Source organism: Schistocerca cancellata, chromosome 2, assembly GCF_023864275.1.
Source record: "Schistocerca cancellata isolate TAMUIC-IGC-003103 chromosome 2, iqSchCanc2.1, whole genome shotgun sequence".
Lineage (NCBI taxonomy): Eukaryota > Metazoa > Arthropoda > Insecta > Orthoptera > Acrididae > Schistocerca > Schistocerca cancellata.
The window spans coordinates 127408204-127436143 of record NC_064627.1 but is presented as its reverse complement, the minus strand read 5'-3'; the positions used below and the strand labels follow the sequence as shown (position 1 = coordinate 127436143).

Genomic DNA, 27940 nt, shown 5'->3' with positions numbered 1-27940 from the left:
CAACATCAATACGTGCTGGATAATCCACAAGCTTGGATGCAGACTAGAATCTGTCGTGTCATACGAGATCATTAAGCCAACACAGGTCTAAATTGTCCTACTCTTCAGTGCCGATTGCCGACCGTTGTGCCGAGCGGTTCTAGGCGCTTCCGTCCGGAACCGCGCTGTTGCTACGGTCGCAGGTTCGAATCCTGCCTCGGGCACGGATGTGTGTGATGTCCTTAGGTTAGTTAGGTTTAAATCGTTCTAAGTCTAAGGGCCTGATGACCTCAGATGTTAAGTCCCATAATGCTCAGAGCCATCTGAACCATTTTTCAATGGAGATTCTGCGTAGGTTGCGCAGAATACGTGGTCGTAGCCATCGTACGAAAAACCTCGTTTCAATCGGTCCCACACATGTTCATGAAGTGCGTGTCCGGGGAAGAGGCAGGCTACTCCATTCTGACGATCCTAGCTTAGTGGAGGAACGTGTTCACGAGAGCGGCACGATGAGCAAGCTACTTATCATCCATCAGGATGAAACTATGCCGACAATGTTGCCGATACGGTCCCACTATTGGATGCAGAATTTCGCCCCTGTACCATAGAGAAGAGATAGGGGATCCAGCAGTAGGATCAGAATTTAGGAGAGATCAAATAAGGCAGAAAGGATATAAAACAATCCATCAGAGTTTCTAAAATCGTTGGGGAAGTGGTAACAAAACAACTATTCGCGTTGGTTTGTAGAATGTATGAGACTGACGACATATCATCTGACTATCGAAAAAATATCATCCATACAATTCCGAAGAATGCAAGAGGTAACACGTGCGAGAATTATAGCACAATCAGCTTAACAGCTTATGCATCCAAGTTTTTTTCAAGCACAAGAATGGAAAAGAAAATTGAGGATGTGTTAAGATGACGATTAGTTTGGCTTTAAGGAAGGCTGAGGCACCAGAGAGGCAATTCTGACGTTGCGGTTGATAATGGAAGCAAGACTAAAAAAAATCAAGACACATTCATAGGATTTGTCGACGTGGAAATAGCGACCGCCGGTGTATGGTGGTGTATGATGTTCGAAATACCGGTAAGCTGTAGGGAGAGATGGATAATATACAATACGTACAAGAGCCAGGAGGGAACAATAAGAGTGGATGAAACTTCCTGGCAGATTAAAACTGTGCGCCCGACCGAGACTCGAACTCGGGGCCTTTGCCTTTCGCGGGCAAGTGCTCTACCATCTTAGATACCGAAGCACGCCTTACGCCCGGTCCTCACAGCTTTACTTCTGCCAGTATCTCGTCTCCTACCTTCCAAACTTTACAGAAGCTCTCCTGCGAACATTACAAAACTAGCACTCCTGAAAAAAAGGCTATTGCGGAGACATGGCTTAGCAACAGCCTGGGGGATGTTTCCAGAATGAGATTTTCACTCTGCAGCGGAGTGTGCGCTGATATGAAACTTCCTGGCAGATTAAAACTGTGTGCCCGGCCGAGACTCGAACTCGGGACCTTTGCCTTTCGCGGGCAAGTGCTCTACCATCTGAGCTACCGAAGCACGCCTGACGCCCGGTCCTCACAGCTTTACTTCTGCCAGTATCTGCCAGGAAGTTTCATATCAGCGCACACTCCGCTGCAGAGTGAAAATCTCATTCTGGAAATAAGAGTGGATGACCAAGAACAAAGTGCTCGGATTAAAAGGAATGGAAGTCGGGGATGTACCATTTCGGACCCTACTATTCAGTCTATACATCGAAGCGGCAATGATGGAAATAAAAGAAAGGTTCCGAAGTGGAATTACAGTTCAAAGTGAAAGGATGTCAATGATACGATTCGATTATGATATTGGTATCCTCACTGAAAGTGAAGAAGAATTGCGTTATCTGCAGAATGGAATGAAGTCTAATGAGTACAGAATATGGATTGAGAGTAAATCGAAGGAAGACGAAAATAATGAGAAGTAACTGAAAAGAGAACGGAGAGAAACTTAACATCAGGACTGAAGAACACGAAGGAGATGAAGTTACGGAATTCTACTACCTAGGCAGCAAAATAGCCAATGACGGGTGGGGAAAGGAGGACATCAAAAGGAGACTACCACTGGCAAAAAGGGCATTCCTGGCCAAGGCAAGTCTACTAGTATCGAACATAGGCCTTAATTTGAGGAAGAAATTTCTGAAAATGTACGTTTTGAGTACTGCATTATACGGTAGTGTAACATGGTATGTGGGAAAACCGGAACAGAATACAGTCGTAGCATTTGAGATGTGGTGCTGCAGACTAATGTTGAAAATTAGGTGGACAGATAAGCTAGGGAATCTGGAGGTTCTGCGCAGAATCGGAGAGGTAGGGAATATGTGGAAAACACTGGCAAGGAGAAGGGACAGGATGATAGGACATCTGTTAAGACATCAGGAATGGCTTCCATGGCACTAGAGGGAGCTGCAGAGGGCATAAACGGTAGAGGAAGACAGAGATTTGAGTATATCCAGCAAATAACTGAGGACGTAGGTTGCAACTGCTACTTCGAGATGAAGAGATTGGCACAGGAGAGGAATTCATGGCGGGCCGCATCAAACCAGACAGAAGACTGATTACTCAAAAATAAATAAATAAATAAAAATAAAAAAAGCATGTATTGCCATCCCAGAACATCACTATCGTCCTGATGCATATGCGGGACACAGAGTTGGCGAGACGCTTGATATTAACAGGTTGTCACCAGACACACCAGACAGATTGTCTGTGATTGTCAGGATACAAACTGACCCGAGTTTCGTCCGTAAACAACGCGCGACGCCAGTTCTGCGGTTTCCATTCAGGGTGATTAATTGTCCCCCTGTATCTGTAACAGAGTCCCTGGCGCTTTGGCGTACGACGTGGTGCTCGACATTGTCGTCTGGGATAATCGTGCAATCGTCTGCTAGCAGTTTTGTGCCACCGATACATGACGTCCTGTACCCCTTTCCGAATGACAAATTCAGTTCTGTAACACTCATTCCAAGATTCCTTTCACTCAAAATTCTTAGATATCGATTATGCTGTGCATCTGTAGAACGTGTACGGCCTGTGAGGTTTAAGTCCTCAACACTATCTGTCAACTGCAAAAGGTTCCATTTCCTCACCACATCACTTTGCCTCCACTAGACACGTCGAACAACTTCCCTTGTTGACAAGCCTTCTGCAAGTGCTACGATGACACGCACCTGACCTTTGGTCGCAATTTCTCTTCGTGGGATAATCGATGTTCACTCTGCTTCCACAGACGCTGCTAATGCGTCCCTGCTGGCTCATTACTTCATAGCGACATGCTGCAATCCACTCGAGTGCAGCGTACCATCAGTAGGTAGGGCTCACGTTAACTGTACGTTTACAAACGTCAGTAGTGACATTCCCTGTGATATAGTGACAGTCATAACAGCAACACAGCTGCGGTGATCGAGGTGATGCAATACTTTTGTTGATGTGTGTATAAGCCTAGCGATTCTAGGCGCTTCAGTCTGGAACCGCGCGGCAGCTACGGTCGCAGGTTCGAATCCTGCCACGGACACGGATGTGTGTGATGTCCTTAGGTTAGTTAGGTTTACGTAGTTCTATGTCTAGGGGACTGATGACCTCAAATGTTAAGTCCCACAGTGCTTAGAGCCATTTTTTGTGTGTATAAATGTAAACTCTCTGAATTTTAGCAGTAAACGACACCATGATGCACAACGTTTCTCTCGCAGTGCCTGCCACTGGAGATGGACCAGCAACTATGTTACATATTGACTTTTAGTAAACGAATCTGTGTGGAAACACGCTGATCTTCTTACTTGCGCTATCATTCTTATACGGTAATGGTGCCAGACAAATGAGCAATATTTAGGTAGAGGGAGAGGTTTTCGTAAGCTACCTTCTTTGAATGCACTATATTTCCCGACGATGATTCCATCTAATCTCAGCCTGTGATGAGCCTATCCACAGTGCTTAGAGCCATTTTTTGTGTGTATAAATGTAAACTCTCTGAATTTTAGCAGTAAACGACACCATGATGCACAACGTTTCTCTCGCAGTGCCTGCCACTGGAGATGGACCAGCAACTATGTTACATATTGACTTTTAGTAAACGAATCTGTGTGGAAACACGCTGATCTTCTTACTTGCGCTATCATTCTTATACGGTAATGGTGCCAGACAAATGAGCAATATTTAGGTAGAGGGAGAGGTTTTCGTAAGCTACCTTCTTTGAATGCACTATATTTCCCGACGATGATTCCATCTAATCTCAGCCTGTGATGAGCCTATCCTATAATTAATTGTATGTGATCGTTGCGTACTCCGAGATAGTTAATAGTTGCTTTCCCTGACTGTTCTGCAATCATGTAATCATATGTTATGTTAAACCCTAATCCTCTTTCCGTCGTTTTCTACCTTCTCATTGTAGACCATCTTGCTCCTGTCACCATTCATCTATGCCTATCGTGTCCATAGTTAAATTTGTCAGTGGCTTCCACACATTGCAATACGATCCAAATGCCTTAAGGACGCGATACCGTCTCGTAATATGTTGTTAGCACGCGGAGCTCGTAGTAAAAGCTCTGAGGCGAAGAGACTCCAAATTGCATACTTAAATGCGATTTTCAATATTATAACCTAAAATTTAAATTATTAGGACGCTTTTTAAACATTTTCGACGAGGATTTAAATAATAAGTCAATGTTTGTCGAATTGTTGTAGCGAGAGATGTTTTTACAACATGTAGTAGTAAGTCTTAAGGCTGCACCAATTAGTGCCATGTAGTAGCGGTTTTGAGCTGCAGTTTCAACTTGTTACAGCTCTGTTGAGTTACAGAAAGTCAGCTTGCTTAGCCTAAGTGTGTCCTCCCGCTCTCCACATGGTAACCATTTTCTGCTGCTTAAAGCAAATGGAGCCCGCATCTCGTGGTCGTGCGGTAGCGTTCTCGCTTCCCACGCCCGGGTTCCCGGGTTCGATTCCCGGCGGGGTCAGGGTTTTTCTCTGCCTCGTGATGGCTGGGTGTTGTGTGCTGTCCTTAGGTTAGTTAGGTTTAAGTAGTTCTAAGTTCTAGGGGACTGATGACCATAGATGTTACGTCCCATAGTGCTCAGAGCCATTTAAAGCAAATGGGAATCAGAGTGGCTGAACCTTCACTCTTGAATCTCTGTCTCTATACAGCTTGCAGGAGCCATTAATCGACGTTTAATACTAATATTTTGGTAGTGCTAAAGATGCTTTTTTTATAGCACTGCTAATTCTATAATTATACAGTAGGGAACGAATGTGAGGTTTGTAAACATCTAGCTAGAATGCACTAGATTACGGTAAAGTAAGTGTCCCCATCTAGCAAGTTTCACGAATGTTTATACGAAAATGACCGTACATAACATGGGCCGCGACCGTCCGCTGCTAGGAACATACTTGCTAACTGATCAGGTTTGCAGAAGTGCATCATTAGCAGGTTCCCTTGGGTGAGAATATTGTGTCTGTGTTATTTCTGAAACAGCACAATATGAACTGGTAACGTGTCTAGCCATGTCATTTCCTGACACTTTAGGGCAACAAAGCCTACTAAAAACGCTCGTTTTGGAGACACCTATAATGTGGTGTATCATTCAGACTATCTTATCGTAATACGCAAGTATAAGTACGATAACCACATAACTAATTAGAAGGTATTGAACAGAATTGGAGAGAAGAGAAGTTTGTGGCACAATTTGACTAGAAGAAGGGATCGGTTCGTAGGACATGTTCTGAGGCATCAAGGGATCACCAATTTAGCATTGGAGGGCAGCGTGGAGGGTAAAAATCGTAGAGGGAGACCAAGAGGTGAATACACCAAGCAGATTCAGAAGGATGTAGGTTGCAGTAGGTACTGGGAGATGAAGAAGCTTGCTCAGGATTGAGTAGCATGGAGAGCTGCATCAAACCAGTGTCAGTACTGAAGACCACAACAACAACAATAACATGTACGAAAACCTCCAAATATCGCATCTTAGCTTCTAAACACTTAAACTAACATGGCAGCAGCTCGGTTTGCTTCTGTCAGCTAGTCGCAGCATAGGACCTGTGAGGTCTTGGGAACATCACTGTTTCTTCAGCGCGAGCTCATTAACGCCACAGACTGGACACAAACGAAAAAGTTAAACGTGTCAAGTTCAGAGTTGCAAACACAAGAAACATTAAGAATGCAGCGAAGCTAATATGCCGTATTTCATCGTTTTCGTAATTACATGGGTTGTTTAGTAAATAAGAACCACCAGCTTTTTATTCTTTTATGTTCCTCCTGCACGTGTACGATGTTTCGAACAGTTTCATCAGATTGCAGAACCATTGTTAACCATCAAATTGGAGAGTACACAAGATAGTCGTTAAAAGCAGTGTGCTGTAATTGAATTCACTGCTCCGGAAAAAGAAGCCCTGTTAATATCCATAAAAGTTTGCGTGGAGTGTATGGTAATAATTCAGTTGATAGCACTACTGTTTCGCGATGAGCAAAGAGAATTAAAGGTTCAGGAAGTGCAGAAACTAAGCTCCATAATCGGTCACATCCAGAATGTCCCGTCACATTCACAGCTACCGACATTGTGAACCGCGCGAACGCCACCATTCGTGCAGACCGGCACATCACAACTCGATGATTGCCTCTACTGCTAATGGTGAGCGTCGTAACTATGTTTGCTACGACAGATTCTTGGATATTCAAAGGTGTGATCCATGTGGGTTCTACGGCTGCTCACAATACGCCACAAGATTCAAAGAAAAGCCATTCGGTCTGAACTGTTGGGGCTGTTTGAGGCCAGTGGAGAAGATTTTCTGTCACGTAGAGTAACGCATCACAACTGGGTACGTCTGAGACAGGAACAAAAAGGCAGTCACTTGAGTGGCACTATCTGTAACAACGAAAGCCGGTCGGAGTGGCCGAGCGGTTCTAGGCGCTACAATTTGGAACCGCGCGACCACTACAGTCGCAGTTTCGAATCCTGCCACGGGCATGGATGTGTGTGATGTCCTTAGGTTAGTTAGGTTTAAGTAGTTCTAAGTTTTAGGGGACTGATGACCTCAGAAGTTAAGTCACATAGTGCTCAGAGCCATTTTTTTGTAACCACGAAAACATAAAAGCAAGAAATTGACAGCAGCTTCTTCTGCTGACGGTTATGATTAGAGTCATTTGGGATGATAATGGTGTCATTCTCAAGGATGTGTTGGTGTTAATTCAGAGGCACACTCATACGTGAAGGCTCTGAGCAAAGGCAGGAACGATTTCCGACTTCTTCGGTCTGACAAGAATTCAAAATAAATATTCCTCCAACATGACAATGCACACCGACACACGTCAACCTATGAACGCATCACCAAACAAGGTTGGACATCATTGCCTCATCCACCCTATAGAATAGAACTGGTCCCTTGGACTTTCGTCTATACAGGCAACTTTGATGTGAAACCGTCATTCATATAGTGAAGATCTGGCCAAGCGTATAGGAAAACAGCTTTTACCAACAGGAAAGACACAACGCTGGCGTAAGGCAATAGAACGTGGTGGTGACTACGTAGAAATATACAGGATGGAGCAGAGGAAACATATGTTTTTTGAACCGCTAGTATGCGGGGACGAGAGGGGGTAGTGACCTTGAATGAATGTTGGCAGACAATGCAGTTTCAGTCGCTATGGATCGTTGGAGCGGAGGATATCGTGTGTTCGTTGTCGAGCAGTACTTTAGAAACAATGATACCGTAGTCACAGTGCAACGTCTTTTCCGCAAAAATTTTAGTGTTGGACGTCGAGGTGCAGTGCCTGATCGAAATACTGACTCCGATGGTTTGCAGCGTTTAGAAGTACAGGATCTGTGATGAAAAAGAAACCACCTTGTCTCCCCCGTTCAGTTCGCAATCCAGAAAACGTAGACCGAGTGAGAACGGCAGTTCTTGCTAGTCCGAAACGATCTGCTAGACGACAGGCCGTAGTGCTGGGTATGTCACGTCGTTCACTTCACCGCTTCTTAGATGATGATCTTAAGTTTCACCCATACAAGATAATGATCGTCCAGCAGCTTAGTTTAGGGGATTTTGTGTAGCGCAGAGAGTTTTGTAGCGTAATGGACGAAATTTTTACGGAAGATGCGTGGCCTGAGCTCGCAGTTGGTGCACATCGACAGCGCAGAAAGATACGTATATAGCTTCTTCTCTGTGTTTACTTCGTAGATTCTTACTTAAATTGCGTGTGAGTTTTGTATAGGAGGTGTAATTTCGAGTTTTAGTTAGTGTAATCGTAAATTCAGGCAGATTGTAGCGCAGTCGTTAGGCATTTGTACAGGATAGTTAATACATTCTTTGCGTGTTTCCCTTGCTTTATCTAGGCATGGACTCGTGTTTCAGTAACTGTTGTTCAACATCGATTAAAATGGACAGGGACTGTGATTGCTGTGTTCGGATGAGGGCTGAGTTGGCATCCCATCACTCACAGCTGCAGGCGGTGCTGACTTCGGTCACGCAGCTTGAGGTTGTTGCCAATGGGCACCACTGTGGGGAGCCGGACTTGGGTATCATGGGGATGTCAACCTCCTCCAGTCTGTCCCCAGATCGGTCTGCTGCTGTGGTTGCCACAGTTGCTGCCCGCAGTGGGGATGAACACTCACCTGTGGTTGATTTGGAGGTCGTTCCGAGGCATGGCAGACAGCAAAAGACGTCCCCGGAGGCTGATCAGAAAACCTCCTCGGTGCGTCTGACAAACAGGTTTCAGGTACTGTCTCTGGCTGAGCCAGATGCAGCTGCCTGCCCTGTTTCAGAGGATGATTCTCAGCCTTCAAGGTCCGGGCAATCGCAGAGCGTGGGCTTATTGGTAGTTGGGAGCTCCAATGTTAGGCACGTAAAGGGGCCCCTTAGGGATATGGCAGCTAATAAGGGGAAGAAATCCAGTGTGCACTCCGTGTGCATTCCGGGTGGAGCCATTCCTGATGTGGAAAGAGTCCTTCCAGATGCCATGAAGAGCACAAGGTGCAGCCGGCTGCAGGTGGTGGCACATGTCGGCACTAATGACGTGTGTCGCTTTGGATCTGAGGAAATTCTCTCTGGATTCCAGCGGCTATCTGATTTAGTGAAGGCTGCCGGTGTTGCTTACGAGATGAAGGCAGAGCTTACCATCTGCAGCATCATTGACAGAACCGACTGCGGACCTTTGGTGCAGGGCCGGGTGGAGGGTCTGAATCAGAGGCTCAGACGGTTTTGCGACTGTGTTGGCTGCAGATTCCTTGACTTTCGCCATAGGGTGACGGGGTTTCGGGTTCCGTTGAATAGGTCAGGAGTTCACTACACTCAGCTGGCGGCTACACGGGTAGGGGAGGCTGTGTGGCGTGGACTGGGCGGTTTTTTAGGTTAGAAGGCCTCGGGAAAGTATGGGGTGTGCTGCAATCTCAAAGGGTGCATGGAAAATACAGGACGTGCTTGGATCAAGGAACAGTTGGAACTGAAGTTGTAAATTGTTGTAGTTGTGCTGGGAAAGTCCCTGAGCTTCAAGCGCTAATAGAAATCACAGAAGTTGAAATTGTTATAGGTACAGAAAGCTGGCTTAAGCCTGAAATAAGTTCTGCAGAAATTTTTACGAAGTCTCAGACGGTGTTCAGGAAAGATAGTTTAGGCAGAATTGGTGGAGGAGTATTTGTGTCTGTCAGTAGTGGTTTATCTTGTAGTGAAGTCGAAGTAGATACTCCATGCGAATTGGATTGGGTGGAGGTTATACTTAACAGCCGAACTAACTTAATAATTGGCTCCTTCTACCGACCCCCAGACTCCGATGATATAGCTGCTGAACAGTTCAGAGAAAATAAATACCCCACTCATACGGTTATAGTTGGTGGGGACTTCAACCTTCCCTCGATATGTTGGCAAAAATACTTGTTCAAAACCGGTGGTAAGCAGAAAACATCTTCCGAGACTGTCCTAAATGCTTTCTCCGAAAATTATTTCGAGCAGTTAGTCCACGAACCCACGCGAATTGTAAATGGTTGCGAAAACACACTTGACCTCTTAGCCACAAACAATCCAGAGCTAATAGAGAGCATCATGACTGATACAGGGATTAGTGATCACAAGATCGTTGTAGCTAGGCTCAATACCGTTTCTTCCAAATCCACCAGAAAGAAACGCAAAATAATTTTATTTAAAAAAGCGGATAAAGTGTCACTAGAAGCCTTCCTAAGAGACAATCTCCATTCCTTCCGAACTGACTATGCAAATGTAGACGAGATGTGGCTCAAATTCAAAGATATAGTAGCAACAGCAATTGAGAGATTCATACCTCATAAATTGATAACAGATGTTACTGATCCCCCATGGTACACAAAACAGGTCCGAACGCTGTTGCAGAGGCAACGGAAAAAGCATGCGAAGTTCAAAAGAACGCGAAATCCCGAAGATTGGCTAAAATTTACAGACGCGTGAAATTTGGCACGGACTTCAATGCGAAATGCCTTTAATTGGTTCCACAACGAAACATTGTCTCGAAATTTGGTAGAAAATCCGAAGAAATTCTGGTCGTATGTAAAGTACACAAGCGGCAAGACGCAGTCAATACCTTCGCTGCGCAGTGCCGATGGTACTGTTACCGACGACTGTGCCGCTAAAGCGGAGTTATTGAACGCAGTTTTCCGAAATTCCTTCACCAGGGAAGACGAATGCAATATTCCAGAATTTGAAACACGAACAGCTGCTAGCATGAGTTTCTTAGAAGTAGATACGTTAGGGGTTGCGAAGCAACTCAAATCGCTTGATATGGGCAGGTCTTTAGGTCCAGATTGTATACCGTTTAGGTTTTTTTCAGATTACGCTGATACAATAGCTCCCTACTTAGCAATCATATACAACCGCTCGCTCACCGATAGATCTGTACCTACAGATTGGAAAATTGCGCAGGTCGCACCAGTGTTTAAGAAGGGTAGTAGGAGTAATCCATCGAACTACAGACCTATATCATTGACGTCGGTTTGCAGTAGGGTTTTGGAGCATATACTGTATTCAAACATTAATAATCACCTCGAAGGGAACGATCTATTGATACGTAATCAGCATAGTTTCAGAAAACATCGTTCTTGTGCAACGCAGCTAGCTCTTTATTCGCACGAAGTAATGGCCGCTATCGACAGGGGATCTCAAGTTGATTCCGTATTTCTAGATTTCCGGAAGGCTTTTGACACCGTTCCTCACAAGCGACTTCTAATCAAGCTGCGGGTCTATGGGGTATCGTCTCAGCCGTGCGACTGGATTCGTGATTTCCTGTCAGGAAGGTCGCAGTTCGTATTAATAGACGGCAAATCATCAAGTAAAACTGAAGTGATATCAGGTGTTCCCCAGGGAAGCGTCCTGGGACCTCTACTGTTCCTGATCTATATAAATGACCTGGGTGACAATCTGAGCAGTTCTCTTAGGTTGGTCGCAGATGATGCTGTAATTTACCGTCTAGTAAGGTCATCCGAAGACCAGTATCAGTTGCAAAGCAATTTAGAAAAGATTGCTGTATGGTGTGGCAGGTGGCAGTTGACGCTAAGTAACGAAAAGTGTGAGGTGATCCACGTGAGTTCCAAAAGAGATCCGTTGGAATTCGATTACTCGATAAATAGTACAATTCTCAAGGCTGTCAGTTCAACTAAGTACCTGGGTGTTAAAATTACGAACAACTTCAGTTGGAAAGACCACATAGATAATACTGTGGGGAAGGCGAGCCAAAGGTTGCGTTTCATTGGCAGGACACTTAGAAGATGCAACAAGTCTACTAAAGAGACAGCTTACACTACACTCGTTCGTCCTCTATTAGAATATTGCTGCGCGGTGTGGGATCCTTACGAGGTGGGATTGACGGAGGACATCGAAAGGGTGCAAAAAAGGGCAGCTCGTTTTGTATTATCACGTAATAGGGGAGAGAGTGTGGCAGATATGATACGCGAGTTGGGATGGAAGTTGTAACAGAACTGAAATGATGGTGGGCTGACAGTAATTTGGAGCCCGCGCGTCGGAAACGGGCGCGCTTGTGTGAGACTGCCAGGGAGTGCACCCTGATGCCATCTATTGGCGAAACTGGGAATTAGCGCTGCCTGTCAGACAATGCACTAAGCTCTCGGAGTCAAATGTATTCTTTTTCTTGGTAATTATAAGTTATTACTGTATAATTTAATGTTGTAAAGCGCTATTAGTAAATTATTATGACTGGTATGAACTCCAGGGTAGTAAATATAAATATTCTTAAATACTAAATGATTTCGGTAAAAAGGTTTTATGGGAACGCCCCCACTCTTGGTGATAGGAGCGTAGCTAGGGGTAGCTGGAGACACAGAGACTGAACAATGGAATGGCCTGGGGAGTGTTGACGTGATCGGACGTGCGTAACTGTGCTCACGCAAAAGTGATTGTGCAACAGCGAAGAGGCGAATATCGTCGCCGTTTTTGGAGTAAAACGCGACAAATGGTTGTTGAAGCCGCCTTTATGCCACTGGGGCTGATTGTAAGAGTTCCTGTGCCCAGATTTTATGGCGGACGTGCAGTAGCTTATACGAGTGCTACAGCTCATAGCTCCAGCCGCCATTAAGGGCATGAGGCGTGAAGAGCTGCGTTAGCCACATGCATCTCACCACCAGCACCGACACGTCTACCCAAGGCAAGACTGCTTGCAATTGTTAAGTCGAACTTTGTATACATGTAAAAGGAGAATACCAGTTTTCTTTTATGCAAGTGCAGAGGACAGAATATAGTAATGAGTAAAATTACGACGCATGTTGTTCATTGTAAAGTGTAGTAACCTCAAACATAGTATAGTGAAATCAGACTGAGGCCACCATCGCCTCTTTCATTTACAATTCTTTTGGTTGTAGAATACTTTAGCGTATAAGAATGTTGAAAAGAGAAATGGTCACACCAGAATGAGTCGCCTATTTACAGTTACTTAAATTTTTCTGAGCAACCTTTCAAGTAAAGTCACTTAACTAATTCTGTATCAATGGTCCAAAGAGTAATATCCAAAATCATTAAATAAGTTGAAGGATAGAATTTTGTTAACCGAAGTTGCATAACCTGTCTTGGTAGTAATTACCAAGCCAACTCACAGAAATTGAGAGAGTATTTGCTTTGTAGAATCATCTAGAATGATCAGAAATAGTAATATTCAGAATTAAGTTTAAATTCAACTCAAGCCATTTCACTTTGAAACGAGCCCAAAAATTGATTTATTCTTTTGCTCCTTCAGAGCTGGCGACTGTAGTAATAAGTATTTTCAGGAGGATTCGACGGTAAGTCTGCTGCTCTCGTCGTGCTGATAGGATTATCCACTGCTGCTAGCAGTGGTGATTGGATACATAAGCTCACTACCAAGTTAAGTGGGTCAGGTAGGCAGTGTTACCGTGTGAACTGTAGGGCACTGTAGGCCGTGGATCGAACCCGTTCAATCATCACAGCTCTTAGGGAAATAGTCCGGTTAGGAGTGTACTAATCATTAGGTAAATACTGGCGAGTAACGGTCAAAAATGTATACGCAAGTGAATTTAGCAAGGTCCACGTAGCACCTAGTTAATGTGGTGCAATGGCGAGGGTAGGAGTGGAGTAAAAGTGAGCTGAGCTTGTGGCAGCTGTGCTGGATTCAAATATTAACTACGTGAATTCACTACTGCCTCTTACCATTGGGACTGAGCTATTTACAGTTAAAATACGTAGCAGTAAGCGCAAAGGCGTGACAGCTACAAGTCCGTATTGGTTTTATACATACGGAATTGGGAAGTGGGTCATTCCGTCAGTGGAGGGGGTTAAAACAACCGTGTCAGGGGAGAACATACCCCATTTACTGATGGAAAGATTCAGCGGTTCGGTCGCAAAGTCATTAAAGCAAAGACGTTTCTCGTCGCGGCGAGATCTATTTAGGAAATTTCAGTCACCAACTTTCTCTTCCGAATGCGAAAATATTTCGTTGAGCCCAGCCTACATAGGTAGGAATGATCATCAAAATAAAATAAGAGAAATCAGAGCTCGAACAGAAACGTTTAGGTGTTCGTTTTTCCCGCGCGCTGTTCGGGAGTGGAATGGTAGAGAGATAGTATGATTGTGTGACTTCTGAAATTTTCCCGGCGTATTTCTTCTTCTAATAATTTCCGGGTATGCAGCCGGATCCCGTCGACATTCTGCCACGATATTTCGGCCCAGAGACGTCCGGCCATCATCAGGTGAGTACACAACTACTGAAGAGCCCAGTTTTTTTTTTTTTTTTTTTTTCCTTTATTGAATTTCAATTCCCCCCGAAGGGGGGCGGGCTGGCAGCAGCTTAGGACGCCGCTCTGCAGCCTACAGATTTTCTGACAAAGAGCAGGAGAATAAATAATAATAAAAAACAGGCGATAAAATCGGGGACTTAGTGAGTAACAAGGAGAAAAGAAAATGGGGAAATTAAAACAAACAACAGAGTGATGATGAAGCGAATAAAAATACATACGGGGCAGACAGGGGAAACAATAGACAATTAAAAAAAAAACACGGCGACAGTCTGGATTCTGTTCGCAAAACATATAAAATGCACACCCAGCGACAGCATGGTTTCTGTTCGCAACACAACACTGAATAGTCACTAGAACACAGCACGAAAAAGGCGGCAAAGGGGACACCACAGTCGAGAGCAGGTGGGGGGAAACTGGACAGGAGATGGGAAAACAAAAAGGGGGGGGGGGGGGGGGGAAAGGAGAGTAAAAGCGAAGGGGGGGGGGGGGAACCGGGAAAGGAGCGGATGGAGGATGAGGACCCATAAGAGGGGTGGGGGGCAGACGCGACAGGGAGGGGGGTAGGCAGAGGAGGGGAATACAAAAGGACTGGGGGAAGAGCCCAGGTGCAGTCGCGGTATTTATGCCGAATCTCGCGCATGTGAAATGTACTGGCATCCTACAGCGCATGCGTCAGGTGTTGACATGCGCAGCATAGCCGAGTTGTACGTGCTGCCCTCGGTGGTGGAAATAAATTGTCATTGAGTATCGAATGACACTGTCGATTCCGCTGTGATTGTATAATTTTAATAACAGGATTCCAATTTTTATCCAGCTGAAAGCCGTTGTCACGATTTATAAGATTATTGGCAAGACGTATTTCCACTGATTCCTTTATTACGGAATCCCAAAAACCGGAAACCGGGGATAAAATTTTTGTTACATTGTATTCCATTGAATGTCCCAAAGAAATACAGTGCTCTGCTACTGCCGATTTTGACGGTTGCCGCAGACGGGTGTATCTTTCATGTTCTATACATCGTTCATGGACAGTTCTTGTCGTCTGGCCAATATATGCAGCGCCACATTCACAGGGAATTTTGTAGACGCCTGCCTTCTTCAGTTGTAAATCGTCTTTAACGGATCCAACCAGGGCCCGGTTCTTAGCTGGTGGACGAAAGATAACCTTGATTTTATTTTTCTTCAGTAATCGGCCTATTTTCGACGACACATTCCCGGCGTATGGAAGGAACGCAGTTGATTTAAAGTCATCATCTGCGTCCTCAGTGCGTTGCTTCTTGTTATGATAGTTGCGCATGGCCTTCCGTATTTGGCGAGAAGTGTAGCCATTCTCTTTGAAAACCTTCTCCAAGTGTTCTAATTCTGCGTGGAGATTTTCATCATCCGATATTATATGCGCTCGATGTATTAAGGTACTGAGAACACCGGCTGTTTGTGCTGGGTGATGGCAGCTTGACGCCTGGAGATACAGATCTGTGTGAGTCGCTTTCCTGTACACAGAATGTCCTAATGACCCATCATTTTTACGGCGTACTAGCACGTCTAGAAATGGTAAAGTGCCCTCTTTTTCAATCTCCATCGTAAATTTGATGTTCTCATGTAATGAGTTTAAGTGATGAAGGAATTTCTTCAGTTCCTGTCTGCCATGAGGCCATACAGCAAAAGTATCATCTACGTACCGCCAGAAGACCGTAGGCTTTAAAACAGCAGACTCAAGTGCTTTCTCCTCAAAGTCCTCCATAAAGAGATTAGCTACCACAGGCGACAAAGGGCTCCCCATGGCGACGCCGTCTGTTTGTTCAAAGAATTCGTCATTGAATAAAAAGTACGTTGAGGAGAGTATATGTTCAAACAAGGCCGTCATTTCTGCACTGAATAAGTTACCAATAAGATGTAATGATTCCATTAAAGGCACTTTGGTAAAAAGTGAGACCACATCAAAGCTGACTAATAAATCCGAGCTGCTAAGCTTAACATCCTTCAAGCGACTGACAAAATCCTCGGAATTACGTATATGGTGGCAACACTTACCCACATACGGCTTTAGTAACGAGGCCAGATATTTTGCTGTAGAATAGGTCGCAGCACCAATATTACTCACTATTAATCGTAGTGGGGCACCATCCTTGTGTATCTTCGGAAGACCGTAGAGTCTTGGTGGTACTGCATTGTGTGGTCTCAATCTCTTGATAACTTCTTCAGGTAGAGAACAGTCGTTCAAAAGGGTAGTAGTTTTCCTTGATATTCGGCTTGTTGGGTCCTTTTCAATTCTACGGTACATAGAATCATTTAGCTGACAATATATCTTCTCGTTGTAGGCTTCTCTTGTCAGAAGAACTGTGGCGTTACCCTTATCCGCAGGCAGTACGACTGTGCTAGTATCTTCTCTCAGGCTGCGGAGAGCAGCTCTTTCAGCTGGCGAGATGTTACTCCGTTGTGGCGCACATTTCAACAACGTTCGGCAAGATTCACGTCGAATTTCGTCTGCAGAATCCACAGGGAGACGTCTAATGGCTTCCTCAATGGAACTGATGAAATCCGTTAAAGGCAGTGAGGCAGGTGTAGGAGCGAAGTTTAAACCTTTCGCAAGCACTGACATCGTCGCATCGTCAAAAGATTTCTCCGTGAGGTTCACCACGGATCGTCCAGAGATAGCTTCTTGCGGTTTTCGTGTTACGAGTTGGCTAAACTTCGCACTTTGTCTGTTCGTACTGTCCCTGTGAGCCCAGTCTGCCTTGGCCCAGGATACGCCGTCAATCCAGTCCCAACTAAGGGAAGAACATCTTGCTGAAATCTTCAGATGTAAATAATATAAATTCCTGGCGACAGCGTCTAACTCACGTCGCGTAAAACGGATTCGTTCTCTTACTAAAGCCAGACTCGCCTTGCGTTTTATATTGTTGGCGCTGCATATATTGGCCAGACGACAAGAACTGTCCATGAACGATGTATAGAACATGAAAGATACACCCGTCTGCGGCAACCGTCAAAATCGGCAGTAGCAGAGCACTGTATTTCTTTGGGACATTCAATGGAATACAATGTAACAAAAATTTTATCCCCGGTTTCCGGTTTTTGGGATTCCGTAATAAAGGAATCAGTGGAAATACGTCTTGCCAATAATCTTATAAATCGTGACAACGGCTTTCAGCTGGATAAAAATTGGAATCCTGTTATTAAAATTATACAATCACAGCGGAATCGACAGTGTCATTCGATACTCAATGACAATTTATTTCCACCACCGAGGGCAGCACGTACAACTCGGCTATGCTGCGCATGTCAACACCTGACGCATGCGCTGTAGGATGCCAGTACATTTCACATGCGCGAGATTCGGCATAAATACCGCGACTGCACCTGGGCTCTTCAGTAGTTGTGTACTCACCTGATGATGGCCGGACGTCTCTGGGCCGAAATATCGTGGCAGAATGTCGACGGGATCCGGCTGCATACCCGGAAATTATTAGAAGTATGATTGTGGTTCGATGAACCCTCTGCCAAGCACTTAAATGTGAATTGCAGAGTAATCATGTAGATGTAGATGTAAATGAAGATGCAGATGCTACAGTCTTCATGAGTGATGAAGCACATTTTCATGTAGACGGTTACGTCAATGTTCAAAATTGCCGGTACTGGGCGCCCGAGAACCCACATGAATTACACCAAAGACCTCTCCACGGTTTAAAAGTAACAGTGTGGTGCTACATTTCAAAGATGGGGATTGTTGGACTCTATTTTTTGAAGAGGAAGGAACTGCAGTTACTGTGACATCAGTGCGCTACGTTAAAATGTTAAACAACTTTCTTCATCCAGAATTTAAAGGCGTCAAGTGAATATGAGGGAAGTATGGCTTCAGCAGGATGGTGCTGAAGCTCACACAGCGGGAGCAATCAGGGAAGTGGCTCGACAAATGTTCCCAGGACATGTTATTACGAGATGTGGTGATGTTTAATGCCCCCCTCGCTCACCCGATATGTCGATATGCGATTTCTTTTTGTGGGGATATTTAAAATCAGATGTCTGCATGAACAAGCCTCGCACAATCGATGACCTGAAGAATTTCATTCGTCAGGAAATTGAAGCCGTGCCGAATGAAATGTTGGAGAGAGCCATGCACAACTTTCGGGAGAGGATCCAAATTTGTATCCAGCAAGAAGGACGTCATCTCCAAGACATTATTTTTCGAACCTAATTAAAGTATGTATATTTCAAAACTGCATTAAAAATCCATCACTTGATGTTTGTTTTTATTCTTTTTATCAAACCGTGTCCCAGTCATTACATAGTGAAAAACATGCCTTTCCTCTGTTCCACCCTGTTGTTGTCACTTCACTTGTACTCGTAAGGAAAAATTTGTGGTAAGTTCCTATGGGACCAAACTGCTGACGTAATCTGTCCCCAGGCTTACACACTACTTAATCTAACTTAAACTAAGGACAACACACACACCCAAGCCCGAGGGAGGATTCGGGCCTCCAACGGGGACAGCCACGCGAACCATGGCAAGGCGCCCAGACCAAGCAGCTACGCCGCGTGCCTTATTTGTAAGTTGATACACTATGAGGAGCCGTTGATACGTCACTGCGAACAGGAGTGCTACTCCCAACCAACAATATCAGACACACATGCATACAAATCACAACTACTGAAATAACTACAAATTTAATTCAAAAAAACATTTGTTCAGCAATACATTCAGCTTCAGGTAATAGCTCTACAATAGCCTGTAACAGAGCTGCTCTGAGACTAAATCCAACCAGTAAAGACAGCACTGTCTTCTTACCGCCGCAGATGCTGCCGTGGACGTGTCTTGCGTTCTCAAAGAGCGGCAAATCCTTCATCGGACAGGCGAACTGACAAGCAGCCGCGCCTGTTCGTCATCGACGATTTTGTCCAAATTTATGGTAAACGCAGGGCTTGGCCAGAAATGAAAGTGATAGAAGTCGGAACTCCAGATGGCCAAGCGTTTAGAAAAGTAGCCTTTTTGAGCTGGTAGGGCAAAGTATAAGCCATGTATGTGCTTATGTAGACTTTGCTGGAGTAATGACTGGCTATACTCTTCTCGGGAACACAGCCTACTGACACTATAGTCAATATGACTACATTACCCAGCTGTATAGCCGAGAACAGTACCATGAGCCATTTATGGTAGCGTAGGTTTTAGTAAGCGGTTGGCACAGCGGAATCTGTGCGTATAAGGAGTGTAAGGAAAGGCAAACGAAATGTCGCACAACAAATAAGTTTCCAAGAAATTATCGTACTTACAGAATCCACGAGGACGCAGTAAAAAAAATTCCCAGGAAAGGATTGTAAGGCATACACGAAAATTTCGTATACAAAATTAGATCATTTCATTATACACTCCTGGAAATGGAAAAAAGAACACATTGACACCGGTGTGTCAGACCCCCCTACCTGCTCCGGACACTGCGAGAGGGCTGTACAAGCAATGATCACACGCACGGCACAGCGGACACACCAGGAACCGCGGTGTTGGCCGTCGAATGGCGCTAGCTGCGCAGCATTTGTGCACCGCCGCCGTCAGTGTCAGCCAGTTTGCCGTGGCATACGGAGCTCCATCGCAGTCTTTAACACTGGTAGCATGCCGCGACAGTGTGGACGTGAACCGTATGTGCAGTTGACGGACTTTGAGCGAGGGCGTATAGTGGGCATGCGGGAGGCCGGGTGGACGTACCGCCGAATTGCTCAACACGTGGGGCGTGAGGTCTCCACAGTATATCGATGTTGTCGCCAGTGGTCGGCGGAAGGTGCACGTGCCCGTCGACCTGGGACCGGACCGCAGCGACGCACGGATGCACGCCAAGACCGTAGGATCCTACGCAGTGCCGTAGGGGACCGCACCGCCACTTCCCAGCAAATTAGGGACACTGTTGCTCCTGGGGTATCGGCGAGGACCATTCGCAACCGTCTCCATGAAGCTGGGCTACGGTCCCGCACACCGTTAGGCCGTCTTCCGCTCACGCCCCAACATCGTGCAGCCCGCCTCCAGTGGTGTCGCGACAGGCGTGAATGGAGGGACGAATGGAGACGTGTCGTCTTCAGCGATGAGAGTCGCTTCTGCCTTGGTGCCAATGATGGTCGTATGCGTGTTTGGCGCCGTGCAGGTGAGCGCCACAGTCAGGACTGCATACGACCGAGGCACACAGGGCCAACACCCGGCATCATGGTGTGGGGAGCGATCTCCTACACTGGCCGTACACCACTGGCGATCGTCGAGGGGACACTGAATAGTGGACGGTACATCCAAACCGTCATCGAACCCATCGTTCTACCATTCCTAGACCGGATAGGGAACTTGCTGTTCCAACAGGACAATGCACGTCCGCATGTATCCCGTGCCACCCAACGTGCTCTAGAAGGTGTAAGTCAACTACCCTGGCCAGCAAGATCTCCGGATCTGTCCCCCATTGAGCATGTTTGGGACTGGATGAAGCGTCGTCTCACGCGGTCTGCACGTCCAGCACGAACGCTGGTCCAACTGAGGCGCCAGGTGGAAATGGCATGGCAAGCCGTTCCACAGGAGTACATCCAGCATCTCTACGATCGTCTCCATGGGAGAATAGCAGCCTGCATTGCTGGGAAAGGTGGATATACACTGTACTAGTGCCGACATTGTGCATGCTCTGTTGCCTGTGTCTATGTGCCTGTGGTTCTGTCAGTGTGATCATGTGATGTATCTGACCCCAGGAGTGTGTCAATAAAGTTTCCCCTTCCTGGGACAATGAATTCACGGTGTTCTTATTTCAATTTCCAGGAGTGTATTTGATGATTTACACTTCCTAGGGTTCCAACCATCTTAAAAGTAGGGGAAGCAGTAATTTTCTTGGCATCTTGCATACGTTTTAATTTTTCACTTTTTTCTTCTGAACAGGAGTTGAAGGCCTACCGACCGCCATGTCATCCTCGGCCCAAAAGCGTCACTTCATGCGGATATGGAAGCACATGTGGTCAGCACACCGCTCTCTCCGCCGTTGTCAGTTTTCTTGACCGGAGCCGCTACTTCCCCTTCAAGTAGCTCCTCAATTAGCCTCGCACGGACTGAGTGCACCCCACTTACCAACAGCGCTCTGCAGACCGGACGGTCACCCAGCCAAATGCTAGCAAGCCCAACAGCGCGTGATTTGGATCATCTGACTGTAACCGCAGTTACCACTATAGCGAGCCCGTTGGCGAATTTTTACACTTACATTCTTGTTTTAACGTTTCTGCAGAGGCACAAACTTTGATTACATTCTTAAAAGATTCTCGTCACACAGTTTGGCATCTAACCGCGCTTATGAAAATATTCAAAAATACAGTGAGCATTAGTTCGGTTAATTTGCAGTGTACTTACAGTAAAAATTGAAAATGGGAGAAATGTTACTGTGGTGTCACCGCCAGACACCACACTTGCTAGGTGGTAGCTTTAAATCGGCCGCGGTCCATTAGTACATGTCGGACCCGCGTGTCGCCACTGTCAGTAATTGCAGACCGAGCGCCACCACACGGCAGGTCTAGAGAGACGTACTAGCACTCGCCCCAGTTGTACGACGACTTTGCTAGCGACTACACTGACGAAGCCTTTCTCTCATTTGCCAAGAGACAGTTAGAATAGCCTTCAGCTAAGTCCATGGCTACGACCTAGCAAGGCGCCATTAACCATATCTGAGAGTCTCACTTGTATTATCAAGAGCGATGTACCACAAGGATGAATTAAAGTTAAGTATTAAAGAAGCTACGTACTTTTCTTTATAGCATTCATAACGTATCCTGTTTCAGACCTCACGCAAGCCGGCGTGAGTTAACGCGTGCATTTCGGCCTCCTATTGCAACCCAGTGTTGGCCCTTCTGCCAATACTACAGTTACCGCTAAGGGACTCGGCCTCATGACCCTCTGATTAGTTTTGTACTCGTTTCACTGCACCAACCACTGCCTGGAAACTACGCTAATATACGTGGCTCATGGCTCACCGACCCACACCAAAGATGTTTCTCTCTCTCTCTCTCTCTCTCTCTCTCTCACTCTCTTTCTCTCTCTCTCTCTCTCTCTCTCTCTCTCTCAACGCCAGGCCTTCTGGAGTTCCCACTTCTGACAAGGGGACCCTCCATACTGTAAATCACGGATTTTTATGCGCTTGAAATGTGTTGTACAGGCACACACCCTGAGTACCGAGATATCCGGTTTTTTAGCGACGGGCCTTGGTCTTTGAGAAAATCTATTTTGAAGTTCATTGCATACTTTGTATACCTGTAACATTACTTATATTCCGAATAAGTCAGCGTAGCGCAGCGGATTAGGTTCACGGCTACCGCAGTGGAGGTATAGTGTTCGAATCCTGCTCTTGTAGTTGTTTTTTTTATTCAAAATCTACCGAATTTTTCGGATTTATTTCAAAGAATATCAACAAGGTGTGCGAAATTATAAAGATATATTCAGTTATTAATTTTTTCAAATATTCATTCCGTTTATTGTTCGCAGTTGGAGTTCCATATGTTCGTACAACAGCCGCTTCTTGTGTTACCTGAAATCGATCTCTGCGCATTATCGTCCCCTCTCCCGTGAATACCGTTAGCCGTAACGGGAGCCCCAACTCCTAGTTGCGGCCAATGAGGATGCGAGTTGCATCCATTTACGTTCGCATCTAATTATAGCGTCAGTTGCTCGCAAAGCGTCTCTAGTGCCGTGTGTTAGAAAAATTCTGTGAAATGGAAGCACCAAGTGTTTCTGCAGTAGTGCAGCCAGAAGAAGATCCACAAGTAGAGGCGTTGAACGAAGAATCAAAAGGTGAAATCACAAATGCCATTAAATACGCCGAAAATCTACTCGGCAAACTGGATTCGAGCGCGGTACCTCCAGCACGGTAGCCGTGAACCTTTACCGCTGCGCTACGCTGACGTGCTCGGAATACACCGTGTGATCAAAAAGTCAGGATAAATTAGGAAACTTAATAAACCACGGAATAACGTGGATAGAGAGGTAAAAATTGACACACATGCTTGGAATGACATGGTGTTTTATTAGAACCAAAACAAACCACGTTCACAGAATGTCCGACAGATGGCGCTGGACAGCTACCGTGACGGGTGAGAGGTACGCCGATATGTTACAGAATCGCATTATCTGCAGCCTGGCTGATAAACACCTGCTGGAACGTAAGATGTTTATGCAGGATGTCGCTCCACCCTATATTGCTAGACAGGTGAAAGATTTCTTGCGCGCATCGTTTGGTGATGATCGTGTGCTCAGGCGCCACTTTCGTCATGCTTGGCCTCCCAGGTTCCCAGACCTCAGTCCGGGCGATTATTGGCTTTGCGGTTACCTGAAGTCGCAAGTGTATCGTGATCGACCGACATCTCTAGGGATGCTGAAAGACAACATCCGACGCCAATGCCTCACCATAACTCCGGACATGTTTAACAGTGCTGTTCACAACATTATTCCTCGACTACAGCTATTGTTGAGGAATGATGGTGGACATATTGAGCATTTCCTTACTTTGTTATGGTAATTATTGCTATTCTGATCAGATGAAGCGCCATCTGTGGGACATTTTTTGAACTTTTATATATTTTTTTTTCTTTTTGTTCTAATGAAACCCCATGTCATTCCAAGCATGTGTGTCAATTCGTACCTCTCTATCTACATTATTCCGTGATTTATTCAGTTTTCAAATTTATACTGAGCTTTTGATCACCTGGTATGTAATGTTGTCGATATACAAAGTGCGCAATGAACTTCAAAATCGATATTCTCAAAAACCCATCGCTAAAAAAACTGGATAGCCAGGTACTCAGGGGAAGTGCCACTACAACACATTTGAAGCGCATCGAAATCCGTGATTTACATTATGGACGGTCCCCTTGTGCATATACCATAAATGTGGATTGATTCTGTGATGAAAAGTAGGTGCAGTTCCATTATGAGGTGAACTGGAGCTCTAACGTCTGTAATAGAGCACTAGAATATGCAGGTATCGCTCCGCCTGGAGATTAGGCTATCCTGTGCAGGCTCTAATTCTCGAGGGAAGTCTACCTTGCAGGAGTTGCGTCTCGCGCTCCCAAGTATTACGGAAGTATCCAAAGAGTCGGGAGGTCTGCGGTCGGTGGTTCAACATGCTACCTATAGGTCATACCTTTGATTCAGCTTTAGTATCTGCCTGTGAAACTGAAAAGAGGTACAGATTTTAAACGCTTTTGAGAGCCCTGGTACAATATTACCGATCGGTAAATGTCGCCGCCTTCCCCAGTACGGAAACCACTGCTCGCTCCTGCGCGAGAGTGAGGGAGGGGTGCGTGTTGCAGACGCGGGACCGGTTCGACATCCCGGCGGGCCAGACGTGGTATCGCGTGTCGCACCTGGCGGAGCAGCGCCGCTACGAGCTGTGGGTGTCGGCGGCCACGGCGGCCGGCGAGGGCGCCCCCTCGCGCCGCGTGCAGCAGGCGCCGTCTGGCCGCGCGCCCGCCAGGATCGCCTCCTTCAGCCGACAGATGGCAGCACCGCCGCGCGCCCAGCTCTCTCTGCCCTGCCTCGCCGTGGGGCAGCCGCCGCCCGTGCGCCGCTGGACCAAGGAGTACGTCTCACATAACCACACTGTTTCAACTCTCTATGTTCTTCTGTGTGTCCAGGAGCAAACTTTAAATAATAGTTATTTACAAATATACAGTCAAGGCCGAAAATGATGTCCTTCGAAAAGTATAAAATGTGTCAAGTGAATGTTAATCAAAATATCCACGGGTGTACTGACGGTCAACAGTGTCCAACGGGCACAATATTTCGGCGATCATACATGTCGCCATCATCAGGTGAACTGACGGACTGAGCTCCTGTGAACGTGCCGACACGGAGGTCCGTACGCTATGCTCCTCAGAGGGAACTGGGTTCGGTCGCGGTGGCGGCCGATTTAAATACCCTCCGCCCGCGGCGCGCTCCATCCGCCGTCCGCGCCCCGCGCCACGGTCGAGCGGTGGAACAGATTGCGACGGCGTCTGAGATGACGTCGGTGTGATGGCTCTGTCCGCCGTGGTCGTCACAACTATACGTTTGCTCGATTTACTCTTGATTAACCCAATCGCTGGTTCCCAAGCCTTGCTAAGATTATAGCCACAGTCACGGTTTATGAGGCCGTCATTGGTGCGAATTTCGATGGCCTCTCTAACAACATATAGTTGTGACGACCACGGCGGACAGAGCCATCACACCGACGTCATCTCAGACGCCGTCGCAATTTGTTCCACCGCGCGACCGTGGCGCGGGGCGCGGACGGCGGATGGGGCGCGCCGCGGGCGTAGGGTATTTAAATCGGCCGCCTCCGCGACCGAACCCAGTTCCCCCTGAGCAGCCATAGCATACGGATCTCCGTGCCGGCACGTTCACAGGAGCTCAGTCCGTCAGTTCACCTGGAGATGGCGACATGTATGATCGCCGAAATATTGTGCCCGTTGGACACTGTTGACCGTCAGTACACCCGTGGATATTTTGATTATCAAAACTCGAGAATCACAAATGAATGTTGTTTAGCTACCAGGAGAACATTAACCAGATTGATAGATTTTCTTGTAACTTTGTTCATTACGAAGATATGAACAGCAGCACGTCTGTTTTAAACAGTACATTATCTTTTTTTATACCGTAATTTACTTCCTCCCCTCAAGAGCTGTTCGAAAACGTTAATGGTACACTGCGACACGTTTTCGAACAGCTCTTGACAGGAAATAAAGACAGGGTACTATTCAAAAAAGACGTACTGCTGTTCATATACAGGGTGGTCCATTGATCGTGGCTGGACCAAATATCTCACGAAATAAGCGTCAAACGAAAAAACTACCAAGAACGAAACTTGTCTAGCTTGAAGGGGGAAACCAGGTGGCGCCATGGTTGGCCTGCTAGATGGCGCTGCCATAGGTCAAATGGAATTCAACTGCATTTTTTAAAATAGGCATCCCTATTTTTTATTACATATTCGTGTAGTACGTAAAGAAATATGAATGTTTTAGTTGGACCACTTTTTTCGCTTTGTGATAGATGGTGCTGTAATAGTCACAGACGTATGGCTCACAACTTTAGACGAACAGTTGGTAACAGGTGAGTTTTTTAAATTAGATTACAGAACGTAGGTACGTATGAACATTTTATTTCGGTTGTTCCAGTGTGATACATGTACCTTTGCGAACTTATCATTTATGAGAATGCATGCTGTTACAGCGTGATTACCTGTAAATACCACATTAATGCAACAAATGCTCAAAACGATGTCCGTCAACCTCAGTGCATTCGGCAATACGTGTAACGACAATGTTCTCAACAGCGAGTAGTTCACCTTCTGTAAAGTTCGCACATGCATTGACAATGTGCTGACGCATGTTCTCAGGCGTTGTCGGTGGATCACGATAGCAAATATCCTTCAACTTTCCCCACAGAAAGAAATCCAGGGGACGTCAGATGTGGTGAACGTGCGGGCCATAGTATGGTGCTTCGACGACCAATCCACCTGTCATGAAATATTCTACTCAATACCGCTTCAACCGCACGCGAACTATGTGCCGGACATCCATCATGGAAGCACATCGCCATTCTGTCATGCAGTGAAACATCTTCTAGTAACATCGGTAGAACATTACGGAGGAAATCAGCATACATTGCACCATTTAGACTGCCATCGATAAAATGGGGGCCAATTATCCTTCCTCCCATAATGCCGCACCATACATTAACCCGCCAAGGTCGCTGATGTTCCACTTGTCGCAGCCACCGTGGATTTTCCTTTGCCCAATAGTGCGTATTATGCCGGTTTACGTTTCCACTCTTGGTGAATGACGCTTCGTCGCTCAATATAACGCGTGCAAAAAAATCTGTCATCGTCCCGTAATTTCTCTTGTGCCCAGTAGCACAACTGTACATGACGTTCAAAGTCGTCGCCATGCAATTCCTGGTGCGTAGAAATATGGTACGGGTGCAATCGATGTTGATGTAGCATTCTCAATACCGACGTTTTTGAGATTCCCAACTCTCACGCAATTTGTCTGCTACATATGTGCGGATTATCCGCGACAGCAGCTAAAACCCCTACTTGGGAATCATCATTTGTTGCAGGTCGTGGTTGACGTTTCACATGTGGCTGAACACTTCCTCTTTCCTTAAATAACGTAACTATCCGGAGAACGGTCCGGACACTTGGATCATGTCGTCCAGGATACCGAGCAGCATATATAGCACACGCCCGTTGGGGATTTTAATCACTATAGCCATACATCAACACGATATCGACCTTTTCCGCAATTGGCAAACGGTCCATTTTAACACGGGTAATATATCACGAAGCAAATACCGTCCGCACTGGCGGAATGTTACGTGATACCACGGTCTTACACGTTTGTGACTATTACAGCGCTATCTATCACAAAGCGAAAAAGTGGTCCAACTAACACATTCATATTTCTTTACGTACTACATGAATATCTAATAAAAAATGGGGGTTCCTATTTTTTTTAAAAAAACAGTTGATATCCGTTTGACCTATGGCAGCGCCATGTAGCGGGACAACCGTAGAACCATCTGGTTTTCCCCTTCAAGCTAGACAAGTTTCGTTCTTTGTAGTTTTTTCGTTTGGCGCTTATTTCGTGAGATATTTGGCCCGGTCACGATAAATGGATCACCCTGTATACGTAACAAACAAAGTTACAATGAAAGCTGTCATACTGGTTAATGTTCCCCTGAGT

At 45.9% G+C, this 27940-nt stretch overlaps 1 protein-coding gene across 1 annotated transcript in view; it reads left to right on the top strand.

Annotated features, from left to right (window-relative positions):
- The window catches only part of LOC126151703 (Down syndrome cell adhesion molecule-like protein 1 homolog), a 193027-nt gene that overhangs the window by 67192 nt on the left and 97895 nt on the right, over positions 1-27940 (top strand). The window contains exon 7 of the mRNA XM_049915962.1: positions 24527-24795. Coding sequence (XP_049771919.1) covers positions 24527-24795 — 269 coding nt within the window. The remainder of the gene's footprint in view (positions 1-24526; positions 24796-27940) is intronic.